The sequence below is a fragment of the Neocloeon triangulifer genome, unplaced genomic scaffold (assembly GCF_031216515.1).
Source record: "Neocloeon triangulifer isolate White Clay Creek 2 clone unplaced genomic scaffold, ASM3121651v1 ptg000012l, whole genome shotgun sequence".
Lineage (NCBI taxonomy): Eukaryota > Metazoa > Arthropoda > Insecta > Ephemeroptera > Baetidae > Neocloeon > Neocloeon triangulifer.
This window is the reverse complement of record NW_026775554.1, coordinates 3,614,400-3,631,534: the sequence shown is the minus strand read 5'-3', so window position 1 is coordinate 3,631,534 and position 17,135 is coordinate 3,614,400. Positions and strand designations below refer to the sequence as shown.

The following is a 17,135-nucleotide window of genomic DNA, read 5'->3' as shown; positions in this document are numbered from 1 at the left end:
AAACTACTAATTGCGAGAGCGAGCGGGCCAAAGGAGAGTGACAGAGGTTCTCAACCTGTTGGACACAAAAGCGGTTTGCTGTTTACAACTATAAGCGGACACGCATTAAGCTTAAGTGCAGGCTAATGTGGATTGCGCTCTTCTGAGAAATAACCTGGTGTTTCTTGGATCAAGTTGTTAAATTAAGAACTGCCGCCTCGGCCCGAAGCTGAATCACGCGCCTTTTAATTTGTGATATCGCATCTGCGCCATTTAAAAAAGAAGGGGAGTTTCTACGTCTCAAATTGCTCATATAAACAAATCTTCAAAAGTAAAAAGAAAAAATTTTCATTCAATTTAATTTTACTTACTTCCTGCTTTTTTAAATTTGTTGATATGCTAATTTTCAATACAAATATTAATTGTGTTGGTGTAATTTTTTATTAACGATATCATATACTCTGACAAAACTTTTTTATAAAATCTTTATAATATTTAAATTTTAAATAGATTTCCAATTTAAAATTTCTGTATTGACCGAGAAGAATAAATAATAATAATAAAATTTATTGAAAGCAATAAGTAAACATTCATTAAAATAATTACATCTTTTTATGATTGATGTATAAAAAGCTATATTTTTCACTGATATACTAAAAAGCGAACAGGTTATTGAAAATTATGAGTCAAGAAAAAGCACGTATCCTTCCAGAATTATTTCTCTTTTCAATTAATCTCAATTTTCAGCGCAAAGCTCTCAATTTCAGTCAGGTATAAAATATTTTATATATTTGCTTTAGTAAATTGCCTTATTCCTATTTTGACTGCGCTTCCTGCCTCGCTTGCCGCGGCGCCCATGTCCCATTTAATCCAGCCCGCAGCGTGCGGCTAATCGAAACGAGAAAAATGCTCCTCAGGGCAAGAGGCCATCAGGGTAAATTGACCTGCCGTGGACTATGCACTTGGTAAATAATAACGGAGCAGGTAGAGGGAGCGGAGGAAGCGGGGTGGCGCGCGGAGAGCGAGATTTGAGCGAGATTGTCGCACTCACTCATGTTGTAGGAATCATTTTATGTGAATGTTGGCGCAGAGTCAAGAAGAGTTGGGGCTAAATTTAGAGCCGGTGCCGTGTCTAGCTGTGTCGGAGCTCTTTTGCCCACCGACTTCTCATATTTGCATGTTATCCGAGTGAATTTCGGCGCACCCTGGCATGCGGATCGAGTGCACCGGCCGCCGCACTTGAACGCCCTCACGCACCATGTTCAACGTGAGTACCCCCTCAAGAGGTGTATTAACAATTTGGCCCGAAACTAACTATTTGACCTTTGCCAGTGGAGCAGCGCGATAACTCCCTTTTTTTGCTAATTACTCGGCTCTGCACCACTGCTTTTGCGCTAATCGCGTGAGAGGGCCAAGGAGTGAAGCTGCCCGCCGAGAGACAAAAGTGTGCGTTCTGGGGGAGTTGTGGCCGGCAATTGGGGCGGATTGGGTGTGTGATTGAAGAAGAGAAAAAGCGAAACAGAAAAGAACTAACAAAACGCGCGTGTGTATTTTTAGCGGCACATTTTGCTTGTCGGTGTCTGTGTGTGTTGGTGGCGAGAATTTTATTTTTTAGTGATCGGCACACGATCGGCTCACCAATAACACATTCCGCTCGCCGCTCCCGTGAATCGACCAAATTTTGGCCCGTTTTTTTGGTATTCGGCACGTTTCATGTGGAACGGCTTTTTTGTAAGTAATCGAATTTGCGGCTCATTTTGAACGCATGGTCTCTCTTTTTCGCACTTGGACACTCATAATAAGCTGCTTAAAAATAGTCTCTCATTCATCTATCTCCGTTTGCTTTTTCGCCACAGACACAATCAAAATATTTTAAAAATGTCACGTCCGAAAATAGAAACTCACACGTCGCCGACTTTACATAAGAGCAGCGGGTCGCGAGTAAAAAATAGCGTCGCGGGAGAGACTTTTTTATAAGCCCGAGTTTGTTGAGTGAAATGTGAAAATTGTTAAAAGCCGCGCAGATTAAGCGATTTCAGATTTTGAGCAAGCTGAGGCGCACTTATTAATTAGGCTGCCAAGTGCTATAATTATCAGCACGCGGCGCACACTGCACCCCGCTGTTTTTTTACCGGCAGGAAAGACCCCGCAGGTTTATTTCTGATATATAAGTCGGATTCACAAAAATTGGCCGGTGGTAGGGTTAGAGATGAATCCGTGCCTGGAGTCTTTAAATACATCTGGATTTATCGTTTGAATAAATCTCTACAAAAAAGCAGAGTTTTTAAACTTCATTAACGCACTTTAATTTATTTTAAAACAACATATACAAAATTACGTTCACTGACCCTGTAATGTACACTGATTTATATAAATATTGAAGAAACAGTTTAAAAAGTTCATTTATTTTTAATCTTGGATGACTTATTTTATGGGAACACATGCCTTTTTACGTCAATTAATAACTCGTCGACAGATACGTAGCCTCATCGCCCGTTTAAACTTTAATGAGCACCTCTTGAATGGGCCCGTCTTTCTTTATTGTTAGTCCTCTTGAGCGTCGTTCAGTAGCGTCTCAGTGGCTTCTTAAGAAACGCGGCCCGCACGGATACGCGGAGATTAATTTGCTGCGAAATGACCACAATGTATTGCTACTGGCACTCAATCCATTGCCTGATGTTGCAGTCCCGAGTCGGCGCCCACCTGTCCATGCGCCCATTGCCACCTCCACCGGAACCTGAGTATGAGGTGATTGACTACAGAAAAATGGGCAACACGAATTCGGCGACTACAACCAGATCACTCCTTGGATTAGCAGGTTCGAAAAGTTTATTCAATTATTTTTACTTCCTCTTTTTTAAATATTAAAAATTTAAATTTTTACTTTCTCATTAACATAATTATGCAAGTTTTATTATTCTACCACTTTTTAAATTAAAAAAAGTAAAATAAAATATTTTTATTTTTATTTTTTAGGCAATGAAATCCGAAGAAAGGGTGATGGTAAGCACTGCGACCTTTGCGGTAGCACGGAACCGGCGGTCAGGTGCGAGGACTGCAACAAGCAGATATTTTGTTTGTCCTGCGATGATATGTATCACAGACATCCCAAGAGACAAGCTCACATTCGAAAGGTGCCTTAAAAATTTCTAGATTTTAGGAAATCCAGACTCTAGACCTAATTTGTATTAATATTATACTTGAAGACTTTGGATGACCGATTCCAAACTTTTCGACCTCCACTTCCGCCAAAAGGTGGTTTGATGCCAGCTCCTGTCCCTCCTCCTCGCAGAAACAAAAAGGACATGAGGTCATCGACCCCCAGCCCTGAAATTCCGAGGATGATCCAGGAGATCAACCAAATGACCCAGGTATGATTCTCAAGCCCGAAATTATTTCTTTCTTTTTTTACGCCAGCTCTCACTCACACAGGTGAAGAGGTCAAATTGCATTATTTTCTTCTTCTTTCAAAATTGGGCTTTTTGTAGAGCTCGTATTTTAGCATGATATATGATTTATACACTTGAATTATGTGTGGTGTTGAAAGTGGCACATATAATTTGACAAGTTAATATGGTGATGGATTAGGGTCGGGGTTACGGGGCTGACCAGGTCAAACCGGCGCTGCCCAGGAAAGAGTTTTCCTTGGCGGAGAAGATGAATAGCCTCAGACGATTTATGAGTGGCAGGCCGAGGCCTAATCCTCAGATGCACATGGAGCAAAGCGCTCGGGTCCAGTTTGACGCTCAAGGCAATAAATTTATCCGTTTTAAAATAAATATTTAATATCATTGCAAAGCAGGTATTCCAGTTCCTGTAGACGATTACATGAATCAAATAAACGGCATGAACAACGGAAAGGAAAATATTTCTGGCATGATGAGACCGCCGGGCCCTGAAGTCTCTTTAAAACAGAATTTTCCTGGCAATGTTTTCGGTCCATCTCAGCAACAGCAACAGATGCAACCACCTCAGAGGGCACACAGGGCAGGGTTGAGCCATTCAGTCAGCGTCGCAAACCTGCCCAAAGACAACAATAGAAACTCGGTTTTAAATTAAATTAAAAATTTAAGCAATCCATTATTGAAATTGTTGATCATTAGCAAAGTTACGACTTCCAAAACTACAAGCAAGTTGAACCCACGATCGTCCCAGAAGCTGCTGCCTACAGGGGAATACCGATGGGCTACTCGAGGTATGAGGGAGCCATGTCACCTTTTGCCACTACTGGTAGAAGGAGGGCGACCAACCCGTACATGGGCTACAGCCAACAAAATCAGCAGCAGCAGCAACAACAACAGCAACAACAGCAGCAGCAGCAAGTCCAACCTCAGAGGGAAGTGCAGCAATTCTGCTACAACCCTCGACCACCCCAGCGAATGCCCTTGACCGGAAGCGTCCATGAACTGCACAGCAGCCACTTGCAAGCTGCAATGTTTGCTGAGCAGCAGGTGAACTTAATTATTATTTTTAAATAATATTTGATTTTTTTTCAATTATTTATTTTTAATCAGATGCATCCCTCCATGATGGGCATGGGAAATTACCAGCAGCCTCCCTGGATGGCTCCTCAGGCACCTCCTTATTATGGCGCTGCCCACCCTTATGAAGAAAATCCTCAGCCGCCTCAACGCCTCATGCGGTCCAGCAGCAACACAAGTCTTTACAGTCGCAGTCGGCAGCCTGATTTTTCCACAATCAGTGGAGTGACAGGCCGCAAGGCAATGGCCTCTTCACCAACAGCCAGCGTCAGGTCCAAGTGCAAGTCGCTGCCTGGAAGGAAGGACTCTTCACAGGAGTCCGAGGAGGAGGAAGAAGAGGAAAGTAATGAAGAAGAAAAGGTCCCTGAAAATGCGCCCTACCAGTGGGAGTGTGAGCACTGCACTTACGTTAACCCTGAGGGCACCAGGGTTTGTTCGATATGCTGCAAAACGCCTAGTGCCGACTTCCATCCAGCCCCGGACACTCAAAACCAAGGGAGGCGCACAATCAAACCGTCCATCAGAAGAGGAACAGCCAAGCAGCAAATCGCCAACAGGAGAGAAATGAGGGCCAACGAAGAACGTAGGAGGACCTCTGAAATCAGGGAGATGAGAGATTCAAGGGATTACAGCAAGGAAGCCAGAGAATCTGACTACTCGGAAATGGGCAGGAGAAGTCTGCAGAGAAGACGCAAGAGCAAGACAGAAATCAATGGCTATGCTGAGATTGGAAATAGGGCAACCAGGGCCAGCAGCCGACACAGAGGTAAATTTATGTTTCAATAAAAATATTCATAAAATGCAAAATTAGTAAATTTAATTAATTTTTCTTCTCAATAAAAATATAAAACACTAATAAAAATTTTTGCGTGCAGAAATTGGAAGCAGCGATGACGAACGAAGGCCCGAAGCAAGGCCAGTGTCCAGCAAAGAGCGCCGCAACACAAAATTCCCTTACAGCTCAACCCCAACTCCTCCGTCATCGCCAAGGACTCTGCCCAGAAATAGTAAGAAGAAAGTTTCCACTGCAGTCGGCTGCTCGCCTCCAAGGGAGCCTCCGCCAAAAGAAACTCCCCAGCCCATTCGTCACTTTGTCTCTTGCTCCACCTCGCCCTTCAGAGAGCTGCCCCCAGCTTCGCCAAAACCACCTGTTGAGCCTCCAGTCAAGGAGAAAACACCAGCTAGACTGGAAGTTCCAGCAGCGCCTGTTGTCAAGGTGGAATCTCCCAAGCCAGAGCCAAAAGTCAAGCATTCTGTTTCAACGGGGACTTCGCCGCCACCACGGGAAATCGGAACGCAGGTGAAAATTTGAATCTCGGTGTAAATTATTTGATTTTAATATTTCCCTGTTAAATTAAGACTTACGAAGCACCAGCTGAAGTGGCCAAGTCAGAGACTGCATCACAAAAGTCCTCGTCTAGAAGCCCAAGGTATTATAGAAAGGCTCCATCCCCACGGCTGAAGCGGGCCATGTCGTTGCACACTGGGACGCAAACGCTAATGGACACTCCAGACATGCCTGCTTTTCTTTGGGGTGAAGACGAAAGGCAGAAGCCGTCGTCAAATCTCAGAAAGACGCTCAGCAAACAGTCGCTGCGCTTGAGCGACTCCCAGGTATTATAATCAAATTTCTGTTGGATTTGGAAAAATTATTAATTCAATATTATTTTAAAGCTTATATTAACTTCCTTTTTATTTAAACACGTAAAAACATCTTTATAGAAAGGATCACATAATTTTTAATGCTCAAATTTTATTTTATATCTTTTACCGTATATAACTATTTAAATATTATTTAACGAAAGCTTCATTAATATTCCAACGCTGCTATATTTTACTATATTTACATTTTTTGTTTTCAAATTAATCATAATTATGCTTAAAAGAGCTTTGAAACCACTACTTCTATGCATAAATATGTGTCTTTCAAGAGCCTTCCAATGTCGTCTCGAGAAACCAGTCCCGAACTGGATGAGCCTCTACCTGCCTACGAGTCGAACCACCACATTAGTCGGTCGTCCCGCCGTGGTGTCCGTGGCATGTCCACTTCCGACCTGTCCAGCAGCATTTTGGGCGGCAGCATGTCCTCACTGCGGACGCCCAGCATCAGGGCCTACGACTCACGCACCAGCACCCTCACTAGCGGCAACGTTAATATCAGGGTACCAGATTGGACCCCATGAGTGTGTTGTTGTTGCATGACCACACTTTGTTTGTCCTTAGCTATGAACTAACTTCTCTGCATGTGGTACTTTCATATATTTATGTGAGTGAGAGCACTGAATTTTTTTTTAAATATTTTGTTCCATATACGTTGTGTACTTTTGCTAAAATACTAATTTTTTTTAGAATTACAAAAATATTTCTGGGTTTTCAGGGCTCCTCCATTAGGTCTGGGAGTCAACCGCCCGACATAGGGAGAAGTCGAAAGAGCAGCGCCAGTTTCCAGGGACACGAATTGGTTCGTCTATTGAGAGTGAGTGCTATTCTTTTTAGCTTTTTAGCAAGAGCGCTTTGGCGGTGGTTAAACGAGAGGCTGAGAGGTCCAGAAATAGATTTTGTTTATTACTTGCTGATGGAAGCTGCCATGCGTTGGTTTAGACAAAAGGATTTTATTTCAAATTAAATTAAACAAAGCCGGCTAAATTTTAAAGTAAGATTTTTAAATCAAAGTAAAAAGTACTTTTAAAAATCTGGCATAAATTTGAATTATTAAAAATGAATGAGCTTTGAAATTAAACAAATATCTGAACACCAATTTTTCCAATTATTTATTTATCACAATTTTTTTTTACTTTTGTTTAAAATTTACATCATCGATTTAATTGCAAGTTACATTCCAATGAGTGTGAGTATCGTTGGCTTTGCCCTCAAGCACGACGCTGCCTTTATCAAAATCAAGGTTTAAGTGCAGTCCAGTATCTTTGTGAACGATTTCATAGCCATCATCAACTTTGACCAGATTCCATAGATTCGGAGGGTTTTTGTTCAAAAACTGGAAGTGTGTGGTGGTGACTTCGTAATCATCGTGATCAACAGTTCCTTTGTTAATCACGCTGATAAACTCTTCACTCACTAAATTTTTTATCTCGTAAAATTCGCCGTCGTCGAAGTTCCACTGCCGAATAGCCCAAGTGCTTTTTGGCTCATCCTCCAAGTTGTCAGACGTGGTGAGCTTGTTTTCTTTGTCTTGAATGAGGAAATCTTCATCCTCCGAGGCTATCAGGCATTTAGATCCGAACGAAGTGGAGTACGCGTCCGTAGTCATTTGAGATATATCAAAGTCCATTTCGTCTTCCTCTTCGGCCGCAACGACCAAAGTGACCAAAAATATGGTCAATAATTTCGGAAATAACATTTTCACCTGAATTAAAAAAATTAAATTACGTTCGCGCATAAAATAAAAAAACAGAAGCTTACCTTCTAGAAGTTCCCGTTGAGAGTGTCAGGTCACCGCCAGGTCGGAGTGCTTTTATACAGTGATAATGAGAGGTAATGGTGCTGGTGCGCCGCTTTTCCTTTCAACCTTGTCGTGTCAAAAACCTTATCAGTCGGTCCCGCACACCTGACGCGGTAACTAAAAAACCTCAAGCTCGTATTTTACAAATAAAAAATAAAAATTAATTAGGCGCGGTAAGCAACGAAGCAGGTAAAAAAAGAGGAAGCGGAAATTTTTGCTTGGTTAGTTTTTCACGTTGAATAAGAGAAAATGTCACACAAAACTACTAATGAGTCATTTCAAGACAGGAAAAGTCACTCTCATTTCACCTTGGCGGACACTAAGAATTGATAAAAAAAAAAATGTTTCTTAAAAATCCTAATTATTTTTAATTTGTGTCGTAGGAGGCAGAGGAGCACAGTTTCACATCTGAGGATGTGCAAGTGGCCTTGGAGCAAACCGCCGAAGGTGACAACCCAGGTCAGGACCCGATCACTTGGCTAAGACAGCACTGGCGCAATTTGATCGACACAGTGGCCACTTTGGCCACCAACTACGGCCTGGAGAGAACGGAAAACACCATTGGAGTTGTTTCCGCTTTTGAAGCCAGAGACGCCCTTCGACAAAAGAAGGGCAACGTTTGGTCAGCTGTGACCCATTGCGTGGAACAGCGACAGAGCAAAGTATAAAATTTAATTCATTTTATTTCTTGAGCTATTGAGAATTTTTTTAATCAGTACGCGGAGATGATAAGCAAAGGAAACTTCACGCGCCAGGAGGCCGTGGCCGCTCTCGAGGCCAATCAGGGCAACGTCGAAGCCGCACTAATTCAGCTCAATAAAGCGCAGTTGAAACCTTTCTTGATGCGCATCTGGGGACCACCCACTGAGGAGGATGACAACAACGACGCCAATTTGCAGTCCGTGGCTGCAGGTAATTGAAATATATTATTATTATTATTTTTTTTAAATCGAATAAATTTTAGTCAGATTTTAACATGCTGCTTTCTTGATGGCTTGCTTTTTTGATATTGTATGTCGTCACTATAAGCTTGCTTTCAAAATTTTAGGCTATGTATTTGCTAAGTATTAACTATTAAAGTAGAAAAATTGGATATTGCATGGGGTGCACAATTATTTTCAGATGAAAACAATACAGAATCTCTGCAGGAGTTCTCGGACGCCCGATCCGACATTGACATCACCGAGGAGCTGCCACACGATGATGGTTCCGTCCACCCCCAAACCCCTTCGCCCACCAAAGAGCCTCTTCCGTCTACTCCATCAACCTCAAGCTCATCAGCTTCGCAAGAAAAAATCAATCTTGAAGTGGCTTCCATCACTGCTAACATGTCATCTCCCAATGTTAATGCTGATTTAGAAAACGCCAAGAAAATCCTACTCAACTCAAATGAGTCTCTGAAGCTTTTCAATGACTACTCTAAAAATATTCAACTCCAAGCCCAGGACATTACGAGTTTGGTGGAGAATATTTTGAATTTGAGTAAAATGAAATCGACTGAATCAGTATTACCGCCTGCCATTGTTGAAAAAGCAAAAGAGACGCCAGCAGTGATGGAGGCTAAAAAATTGCCTCAAGAAACACAAAGCACTCCCAAGTTGGAAAAGAAACAGGTCGTTGAACCTGAATTACAGAAAGTAGCTGCGACAGTCAAACCCAGTTCCCCAGAAAAATTAATCGAGAAACCAGCAGCTATTGTTGAAAAAGTGCCTCAGCCAGCCCCACAAAAGCCACCCAAAGTTGAGGATTTTAAAAAAGAAACGCCTGAAAAACCTAAAGAACCCCCAAAAAAGGTTGAACCCAAAATTCCAGAGCCAGTGGAAACAAAACCAATTCAACCAGAAACCCCAAAAGCCAAAGCTCCAATGTCCCCAACGGTTCAAAATGTAAAATCTGCTGAATCTATTCAAAGTTCAAAACCAACAGAGCAGACAGCAAAACTTCAAACAGCAGAGGCTGTTGTAAAGCCCAAAACACCGGAGGTTCAGCAAGTAAAAGCAATCCCTGAAACTAAGAATGAGCCACCTGCACCATTACTGCCACCAAAACCCAACTCGCCTAATTCAAATCCAAAATCTCCCGAACTTCCACCAAAATCAAAATCCCCTGAAGCCAAAACAGCACAAGAGGCAAAGATTTCAGTTCCTGCGGCCGAGACCAAACCAAAATCTCAAGAAATTAAAGAAGTGAGGAAAGAAGAAAATGCAGCTGCTTCAGCGCCGAAAGCTGAATTAGAAGCTCCAATCGCAAAGGAGGAAATTATTGTGCTAACTCCTGAAGTAAAGCGGAAATCTCCTGAAAGGACAGTCGAGGTGGAAAAAACAAAAGAAATTCAGGAAAAACCGGTCGAGAAAAATGCCGAGGCAGAGGCCACAAAAGTTCAGAAATCGCCAGAAACACCAAAGCCGCAGACAAAATCACAATCTCTCAGTGAGCCAACAGTGGAAGAAAAGAAGTCGGTGGCAAAAAAAACTGCAACTCCACCACCGCAAGCGCCGATTTCTCCAGTCGAAAATGAAAATGAGGACTCGATCATCGAAGAGGACTCGGTGTCAGAAAAACTGAGCACCCTGAAAAGACGCCCAAATGGCAAAATCATCTCAGCCTCAGGTACGCACAAAAAATATTTAATTTAAGCAAATATTAGATAATTTTAATGTTTAGGTGGTGCCATGATTTTTGCTCAAAGTATGATGAACGTCAGCATGATTGACGAGGTTGATTCCAGCGTCGCTCGACTGACAGTTAAAAAGCTGCCCCAGATCAGCAGTGGAAATCCTTTGCCTACCCTAGGATTATTGCGACGAGGCCTCAGTCTTGATGCTGCCAGTTTTCCTTCCACGATGAGCAAAGAGCAGCTCAAGCAGCATGAATTCGAGGTTCGAAATGGATTTAATATTTAAATAATTGTCAATTTTAATTTTTTTTTTTTTTTTAATTTTTAGCGTCAGGTGCGTCGTCTACTGGCTGAGGGCCTTGTTGACACTTACGAAAAGGCAGAACTCACGGTCAGCATCCTGGGAGAGGGTTTCAGTAAAGAGGATGCACTTTTTGCGGCCAGGGAGTGCCACTCTCTAGACTCTGCTTTGGCCTTTCTGCAGCAAGAGTGCGAGCTTTGCATGGCAAAGGTTTCAGCATCTGAAGTATGCATTTTTTTAATAAATTAAGATTAAAATTCTATGAGAGATGTAATTTTTATTTCCTGAGACGTATGCAGCTTGGGCAAATTTCAAGTTGCGCCGGTTGCATACCCAGCATCTAACTCTCTATCTCGCTGTTGTTCCAGATGATTACCATGCTGAAATGTGTGCACCGTTGCTGTAGAGATTGCGTCCAGCATTACTTCAGTATTCAAATTAGAGACAGAAGCATTGTTGATGCTGTCTGTCCATTTTGTAAAGAGCCATCAGATCTCAATGCTAGACAGAGGTAAAAAAAAAAAAATTTATATGAATTGAATTAAAAACTTTATTTTTCATTTTTTTTTTAGCGACGATGTTGCTCTGGAATATTTCAGTAATTTGGACATCATGCTGAAAAGTGTGCTTGATTTCGAGGTCCATGAATTATTCCAAAGGAAGTTAAGAGATTTTACTCTAATGCAAGACCCCAGCTTTAGATGGTGCATCAAGGTGGGGGAAAATAATGTCATTTTTTATTTTCATACTCTAAGAAGAAAAATTAAATTAACTGAATCAAATCTATTTAAGATCATAGCCTATTGTGACATCTTGTATTTTTTTCAATTTAAGAGATGTAAATCGTTAAAATAAAGAAAATAAATTGGCTACAATTTTTCCTATTCGCTCTTTCAGTGCTCATCTGGGTACTTTGCCAATCCCAAACAAAGGAGACTTGTCTGCCCTGACTGCAAATCTGTCACATGCGGCCAATGTAGACAGCCTGTAAGTTTTAAAAAAATTTCGAGAAAACGAAATGTAAATTCAATTTTTTTCCACTTTGTTGCAGTGGATGAAACAACATGAAGGCATTACCTGTGATCAGTTTGCCAAGTGGCAGGAGGCCAACGACCCTGACAGCCAGAAGGTTGGTCTCGAGAGCCACCTGGCCGAGCACGGCATCACCTGTCCTCAGTGCATGAGCCGATTCGCCCTGGCCAGAGGAGGCTGCATGCACTTCACCTGTCCGCAATGCAAGTTCGAGTTTTGCTCCGGCTGCAACCGGCGCTTCGTGATGGGTGCCCAGTGCGAGGTGAGTCCGAATTGTGCCCGACTCGGACTTCACGCACACCACCCACGCAACTGTCTCTTCTACCTGAGAGATAAAGACCCTGCCGAGCTGCAGCATTTGCTCAATGTAAGTGATTTTTTGCTTTTTATAAATTATGATTTGGTGATTGGCCCAATTTAATTATTGCTTTCAGTAAAATTCGTAAAATTTAATTATTTTCAAGTTCTTCTCTCATAAACTAGTAAGCATTATTTTAATTTAAAAATAAATTTTAAAGAAATGGTTTACTAAAAAATTAAAAAATCTCCTTTTTAAAGTCTCTAATTGAATTGAATAATTAGATTTTAAATCTTTTTAAGTACTAGAGAGTTAAAATTCGTTCTCTTTTTGGTGTTTAAGGTGCAGAATATTAAATACAACACTGAAAGAGAAGGCGCCGAGGAGGGCGGAAAGTGCCGAGTGCAGCTCCAACGTGAAACTCCCTCCGGACTGCTCGACACGTACTGCAATGAGGAAATCCTGAAGGGTCACGCCGGACTGTGCAAGTAAGTGCATATTCTGTACACGATATCGGCCAAAAATCTACAAACACCCATTCATTTATTCCCTTTGATTGCACGCGGCAGGCGGTTGATTCAAATTAAGATTGGCTGCGAACAATGAACACTTTTGTAGAGGCGCATCTGCCAAGAAAGAGAAATGTTTATTGCTGAGATGCGAGTGAGAGAAAGAAAGAAAGAAAAGTCAATAATCTTCTTATTTTATGTACTGCGCCATTAGTCGATTCGATAAACGCCTCGGTGCAATTTAGGTGAACAACTCGTAATTGAGTTTAATACAATACGAGTAAAATAACCCATTTGATGTACTCATCAAAAGTTTCTAATCTGTGAAAGGAGTGTTTCAATTTAAAAGTCATAAATTCTAACGTTAAATTCAAGATTCACTATAAGTTTTTTTTTAATTTCTTATTCATTTGATTTGAACACAAAAGGCGTAAATTATTTTAAAATTTTTGATACAAAAAAGAACTGCTCTGATTGCATATTTAATTTTATTCTAATATCACAAAAACAGCTTTTGTTTTGAGTTTTTGTATGAAATACAGAAAACAGTTTGCTCGGGGCTATGCAAGAGATGAATGTTTTCGCACCTTAGAAATCGACATTTTTACAAGTACCCTTGATACCAATCTTAATTTTCAATTTCCTCCTATCGCTGACAATAAATCGCAATAAAAGGAGCCGAAAACCTGCAATTTTCTGCTCTCACCGTTGATGAATGCGTTCCCGTTTGCAGCGATAAAATCAGCTACCGGTCGCAGTGATGAATGCATATTTAACACCGCGTCAATCACTCTAATTTCGCAGGGCGCATTACATCGAGTACCTGTGCGGGCTGATTCGAGATAACGGGCTGGACCCGGTGATCGTGCTGTCGGCAGACGACCTGGAGACGATCGTCCGCCGGGCCCACAAACGCCTGCCGCCCAGGATCTTCGGCAAGCCCGAGGCCGAGTATCGCGAGGCGCTGTTGCAGGTGAGTCTGGAGAAAGGAGCGTGATCTCTTCTCGATACTTCACGCCCCAGCCTCTTCCTCGTTGGATAATTTCTAATTTTTCGAGTTAGCACGCTTATTTGTAGTTAGAGATGTTTTGAGAAGGCGTGAAGGGAGCCGCGATTCCTTATCGTCTGAAATTTCGCCCGCGTTTCGCCGCGCGGCACCTTTGGCTTTTTGCGAGGCGTGGGACGTGCTGTCGATCACGCTCTTCCGAGTGTGTTGAGCAGTTCGGCCCAGCAAAAATCAGTTTTAATGAGCGAGTGTCACGGTGTTTAAAAAAGAAAAGCGGAACAACTCAAACAGCTCTAAAAATATTCTTTAATATTGAAAATTTTCATTTCCCACGCAATTTTATCGTCTTGTAAAATTATTAAAGAGGTTTTTTTCAACTTTATTTTGATAATATTTTAGTACTGCAGGCAAAATATATTGCACTGAACAATATTAAATTGTAATGGTACTTTAAAATATTTAGTTTTTAGGTATTTGATTAGCAGCGCTTGTAAAAAAAATTTATAATAAAAAAATAAGTAAATAAGCAATTTTAAAATAATTATAAAAAAAAATTAAATGTTTAAAAAATTATAAAAACAAAATTATTTATAATAAATAATTAAAATAAATACGGTATTTTTGTGAAGTATAAAACAATTGTTAGGATTTATAACAACATTCTTATAAACTTTATAAGTCAACAAGTTATCATAGAAGCCGCTGGAAGGTATCAAAGTAAAAAAAATCGTGCTTACGGTAAATTTTAAATTTATTGGGCTAGATCGCAAATACATGAATAAGGAGCTTCTTTTGATAAAGAGAGACTGAGCACGCTTTTAATTAAGTCAGTGGTGAATAAAAAGATAGCAAAAATCGATTTAACGGAGGTGAAATTTCACTCTCATTAAAAGATATCTATCCGAGCTGTGGGTCGGTCGACGGCGCCTCAACTCATCTGCCATTGACGCGCAAAGAGAAAAGCCGCGGCGGCACCCAACTGGGAGCTAGCGAGGGTCCATTTCCCAATTATGCATGAAAAATGCTTGATTAGTTATATTTTTATACGTGTGGTGTAGAAAGGCGCAGGCAGTGATGGCCGTGTTTGATTTTCAGGTTGTAAAAGAAGAAATTCCTCTGGATGCATAATGGAGATTGCGCAGATAAAAAGCTGAAGGATGATGAAGCATTCACTCTCGATGTGACCCCAAATAATTGTTTTTATCCTCACGTGCATGTTGCCAAATTGTAATTAAAGTCAACGCCTACGTCTCGGCGGTTCGTGGAAGAATTTGGCTCTCTCGTCGTCGATGCTTGTTCGCCGTTGGAAAAAATTCGCATTGTCCAAAAGCAGCCTGTGTACATTTTGTAGGTAAAAAAAAAGAAAAGAAGAGCTCTTATGTAATTTGTAAAAATTCCTCATTAAAAATAAAGGTAACGTAAATTATTATCGAAAAGTATATCGTGCACGAGTGGTCTTTGAACTTTTACTTTCATCTAAATGAGCTGAAATGAGAAGACAGCAGACAGCGTTTGTGAGATGCTTTGTTAAGTGAATCACGGCACTGACTTGTGACGACAACGATCGAGCATTGTTTGATTTTCGGCAACAGATCCTTTTACTCCACCTTGCAGTTGTGGTTTAATGAGTGAGATCCTAAAAAATGGTTGAAAGATGCAAGTATCTCTGATCGTTTTCAAATTATTCATGAGATCAATATCGTAAAAAAAAATACGAACCTTTATGATAAAGTTAGCAAACAGATATTTGCAATGAATAAGAAATAATCATTGATAAATTAATGTTTTGATTTCAATTGAACAGTATTTAGTGCCACAAACAGAAATGACTAGGATTCATAGGAATATTAAAGTTTTTTTTTATGAAATTAATAATAATTTTTACTAAAATTATATTTATATTCTCTCTTGAGATCATTCAACTTTATAAAGGTTTATGTCATATAAAAAATGAGCACCTGGTTCAACTAAATTTTAGGTTATTCTTGCAATAAAATATTCCATAAGCCGATGGAGTTATGAAATTATTTTCACACATTTAGATGACCTGCAAATCCTCAAAACATTGATTTTAACGCTAAAAATCTAGCTGCTGAAATATCTTCTTTTTACTGCCCATTAATTTTACTAGAAATCAAACGCTTTAATCGTCCTTCTGTCATTAAACAGAGCTTTAAAGAGGTTTTTAATGACCCCATTTTATTTAAAAGATTTTAATGAAACTGCAGTCTTGATGGTCAGAGAGATTAAAGTTTCAACCTCTTGGGAAGATTTATTTTGAACAGCCGCTTTTGGCTGCTTTTTCACGCAAAATTACTGCCATTGTGGCCACAATTAATATCCCTTTGCACCGAGGACACGGAAACACGGACGAGACTGAGACATATTTCACGAAAAGAAAGGCGAAAAGAAGCGCGCGCTCGCGGTGCAAAATAAAAATCCGTAATAAATCGGAGAGGTAAAAGGGCTTTCTGGTACGGAACAGAGGTCGCCGAGAGCGAGCGAGCGGCACCAATAAATTTGCACACATCCCTCTCATTGTATGTAGACGCGCCGCCGTAAAAAAAAAGACCACCTCATCATGCCCAGTCATAAATAATTGTTATTAGAAAGTGGCAATAATTAAAGTACTACAAGGCACACACAATAAAATATTTGGCAATCCGCCGCCATATTTAGCCTAATTGTATGCGCGCCGATAAATTTTCAGGGGACGGACGCCGCCGCAGACACCTGCGAGCCAAAAGTGGCCGGACTGGTCCTTTTATTATTTTCTCTTGCTATTATGTGACACACGCACTTGCCCGATCTTCTCAGCGGCGCGGCGCTCACTTTTTAATTTTATAGCCGCGGTGACTCGACGGGTCGCCGTTATTGATCAGAAATTCACTTTTTATAAATATTTTTATCAAAAATTGTGTTTTTCACTTGCCATAAATGCTAAAGTAACAAAAATTATATCTATTTAAATTATATTGGTTTTACTATGAAAAGACAAAGTCAAAGTCACTCAATGAATCTCTCAGTTGCTAAACTTGCATGATCCCGTTTTATTTTTATTTTTTTTGCAGGATTTGGTTTCTTTTAGCAGGTTTACATGCAATCCATATTAAAATTGTTTTGCACTTTAAGCAGCATCCAGAAGCTCTGCCTCGGAAAAATTAGAGTGTCAAGATGTCTTGTTTTGAAGTGCAATCTAATGAATTTTTTAAACTTATTTAAACATATTTATTATCAATTCCTTTTATCGATTTTCTTAAAAAAAACTCCTATATTCATGTACTAATTTAACTCCTTATTGGCAAAGTAAAATTAAATATTGACTGCAAATATAGAAGCTAATTTTTGACAATTCTTGGAAATTTCAATAATTATTTTTGAAAAGACTTGATTCAAATATTCGACTAAAGATTTTTAATTCCTCCTATGCATAAAATTTTCTGATAAATTAA

At 40.4% G+C, this 17,135-nt stretch overlaps 2 protein-coding genes across 4 annotated transcripts; one reads left to right on the top strand and one right to left on the bottom strand.

Annotated features, from left to right (window-relative positions):
- The first annotated feature begins 1,063 nt into the window (after nucleotides 1-1,063).
- LOC132196831 (E3 ubiquitin-protein ligase lubel-like) lies at nucleotides 1,064-15,131 on the top strand. 3 transcript variants are annotated; one of them, XM_059619742.1, is made up of 24 exons: nucleotides 1,064-1,246; nucleotides 2,665-2,797; nucleotides 2,956-3,113; nucleotides 3,186-3,350; nucleotides 3,568-3,730; nucleotides 3,782-4,026; nucleotides 4,083-4,430; nucleotides 4,494-5,226; nucleotides 5,336-5,760; nucleotides 5,820-6,074; nucleotides 6,392-6,622; nucleotides 6,838-6,936; nucleotides 8,304-8,582; nucleotides 8,637-8,832; nucleotides 9,043-10,530; nucleotides 10,585-10,799; nucleotides 10,866-11,063; nucleotides 11,207-11,349; nucleotides 11,411-11,552; nucleotides 11,736-11,825; nucleotides 11,890-12,237; nucleotides 12,511-12,656; nucleotides 13,482-13,650; nucleotides 14,779-15,131. In XM_059619742.1, exons 1-24 carry the CDS (start codon nucleotides 1,238-1,240, stop codon nucleotides 14,809-14,811), a joined length of 6,411 nt encoding a protein of 2,136 aa, XP_059475725.1. In that variant the 5' UTR covers nucleotides 1,064-1,237; the 3' UTR covers nucleotides 14,812-15,131. The 3 variants fall into 3 exon arrangements, with proteins under 3 accessions (XP_059475725.1, XP_059475726.1, XP_059475723.1); XM_059619743.1 differs by lacking the exon at nucleotides 1,064-1,246 and adding an exon at nucleotides 1,398-1,468; XM_059619740.1 differs by lacking the exon at nucleotides 1,064-1,246 and adding an exon at nucleotides 1,481-1,710.
- LOC132196842 (uncharacterized) lies at nucleotides 7,209-8,023 on the bottom strand. The gene is made up of 2 exons (XM_059619755.1): nucleotides 7,881-8,023; nucleotides 7,209-7,824 (listed from the first exon to the last, which is right to left on the bottom strand). Exon 2 carries the CDS (start codon nucleotides 7,816-7,818, stop codon nucleotides 7,282-7,284), a length of 537 nt encoding a protein of 178 aa, XP_059475738.1. The 5' UTR covers nucleotides 7,819-7,824; nucleotides 7,881-8,023; the 3' UTR covers nucleotides 7,209-7,281.
- Nucleotides 15,132-17,135: the final 2,004 nt, after the last annotated feature.

Excerpts from the sequence above, each read along its gene's own strand:
- LOC132196831 (XM_059619740.1), top strand. Across the intron at positions 10,531-10,584 it reads CAAAATCATCTCAGCCTCAG|GTGGTGCCATGATTTTTGCT; the intron begins GTACGCACAAAA and ends TTTAATGTTTAG. Across the intron at positions 11,350-11,410 it reads GATCTCAATGCTAGACAGAG|CGACGATGTTGCTCTGGAAT; the intron begins GTAAAAAAAAAA and ends TTTTTTTTTTAG.
- LOC132196842 (XM_059619755.1), bottom strand. The coding sequence starts at position 7,818 with ATGTTATTTCCGAAATTATTGACCATATTTTTGGTCACTTTGGTCGTT.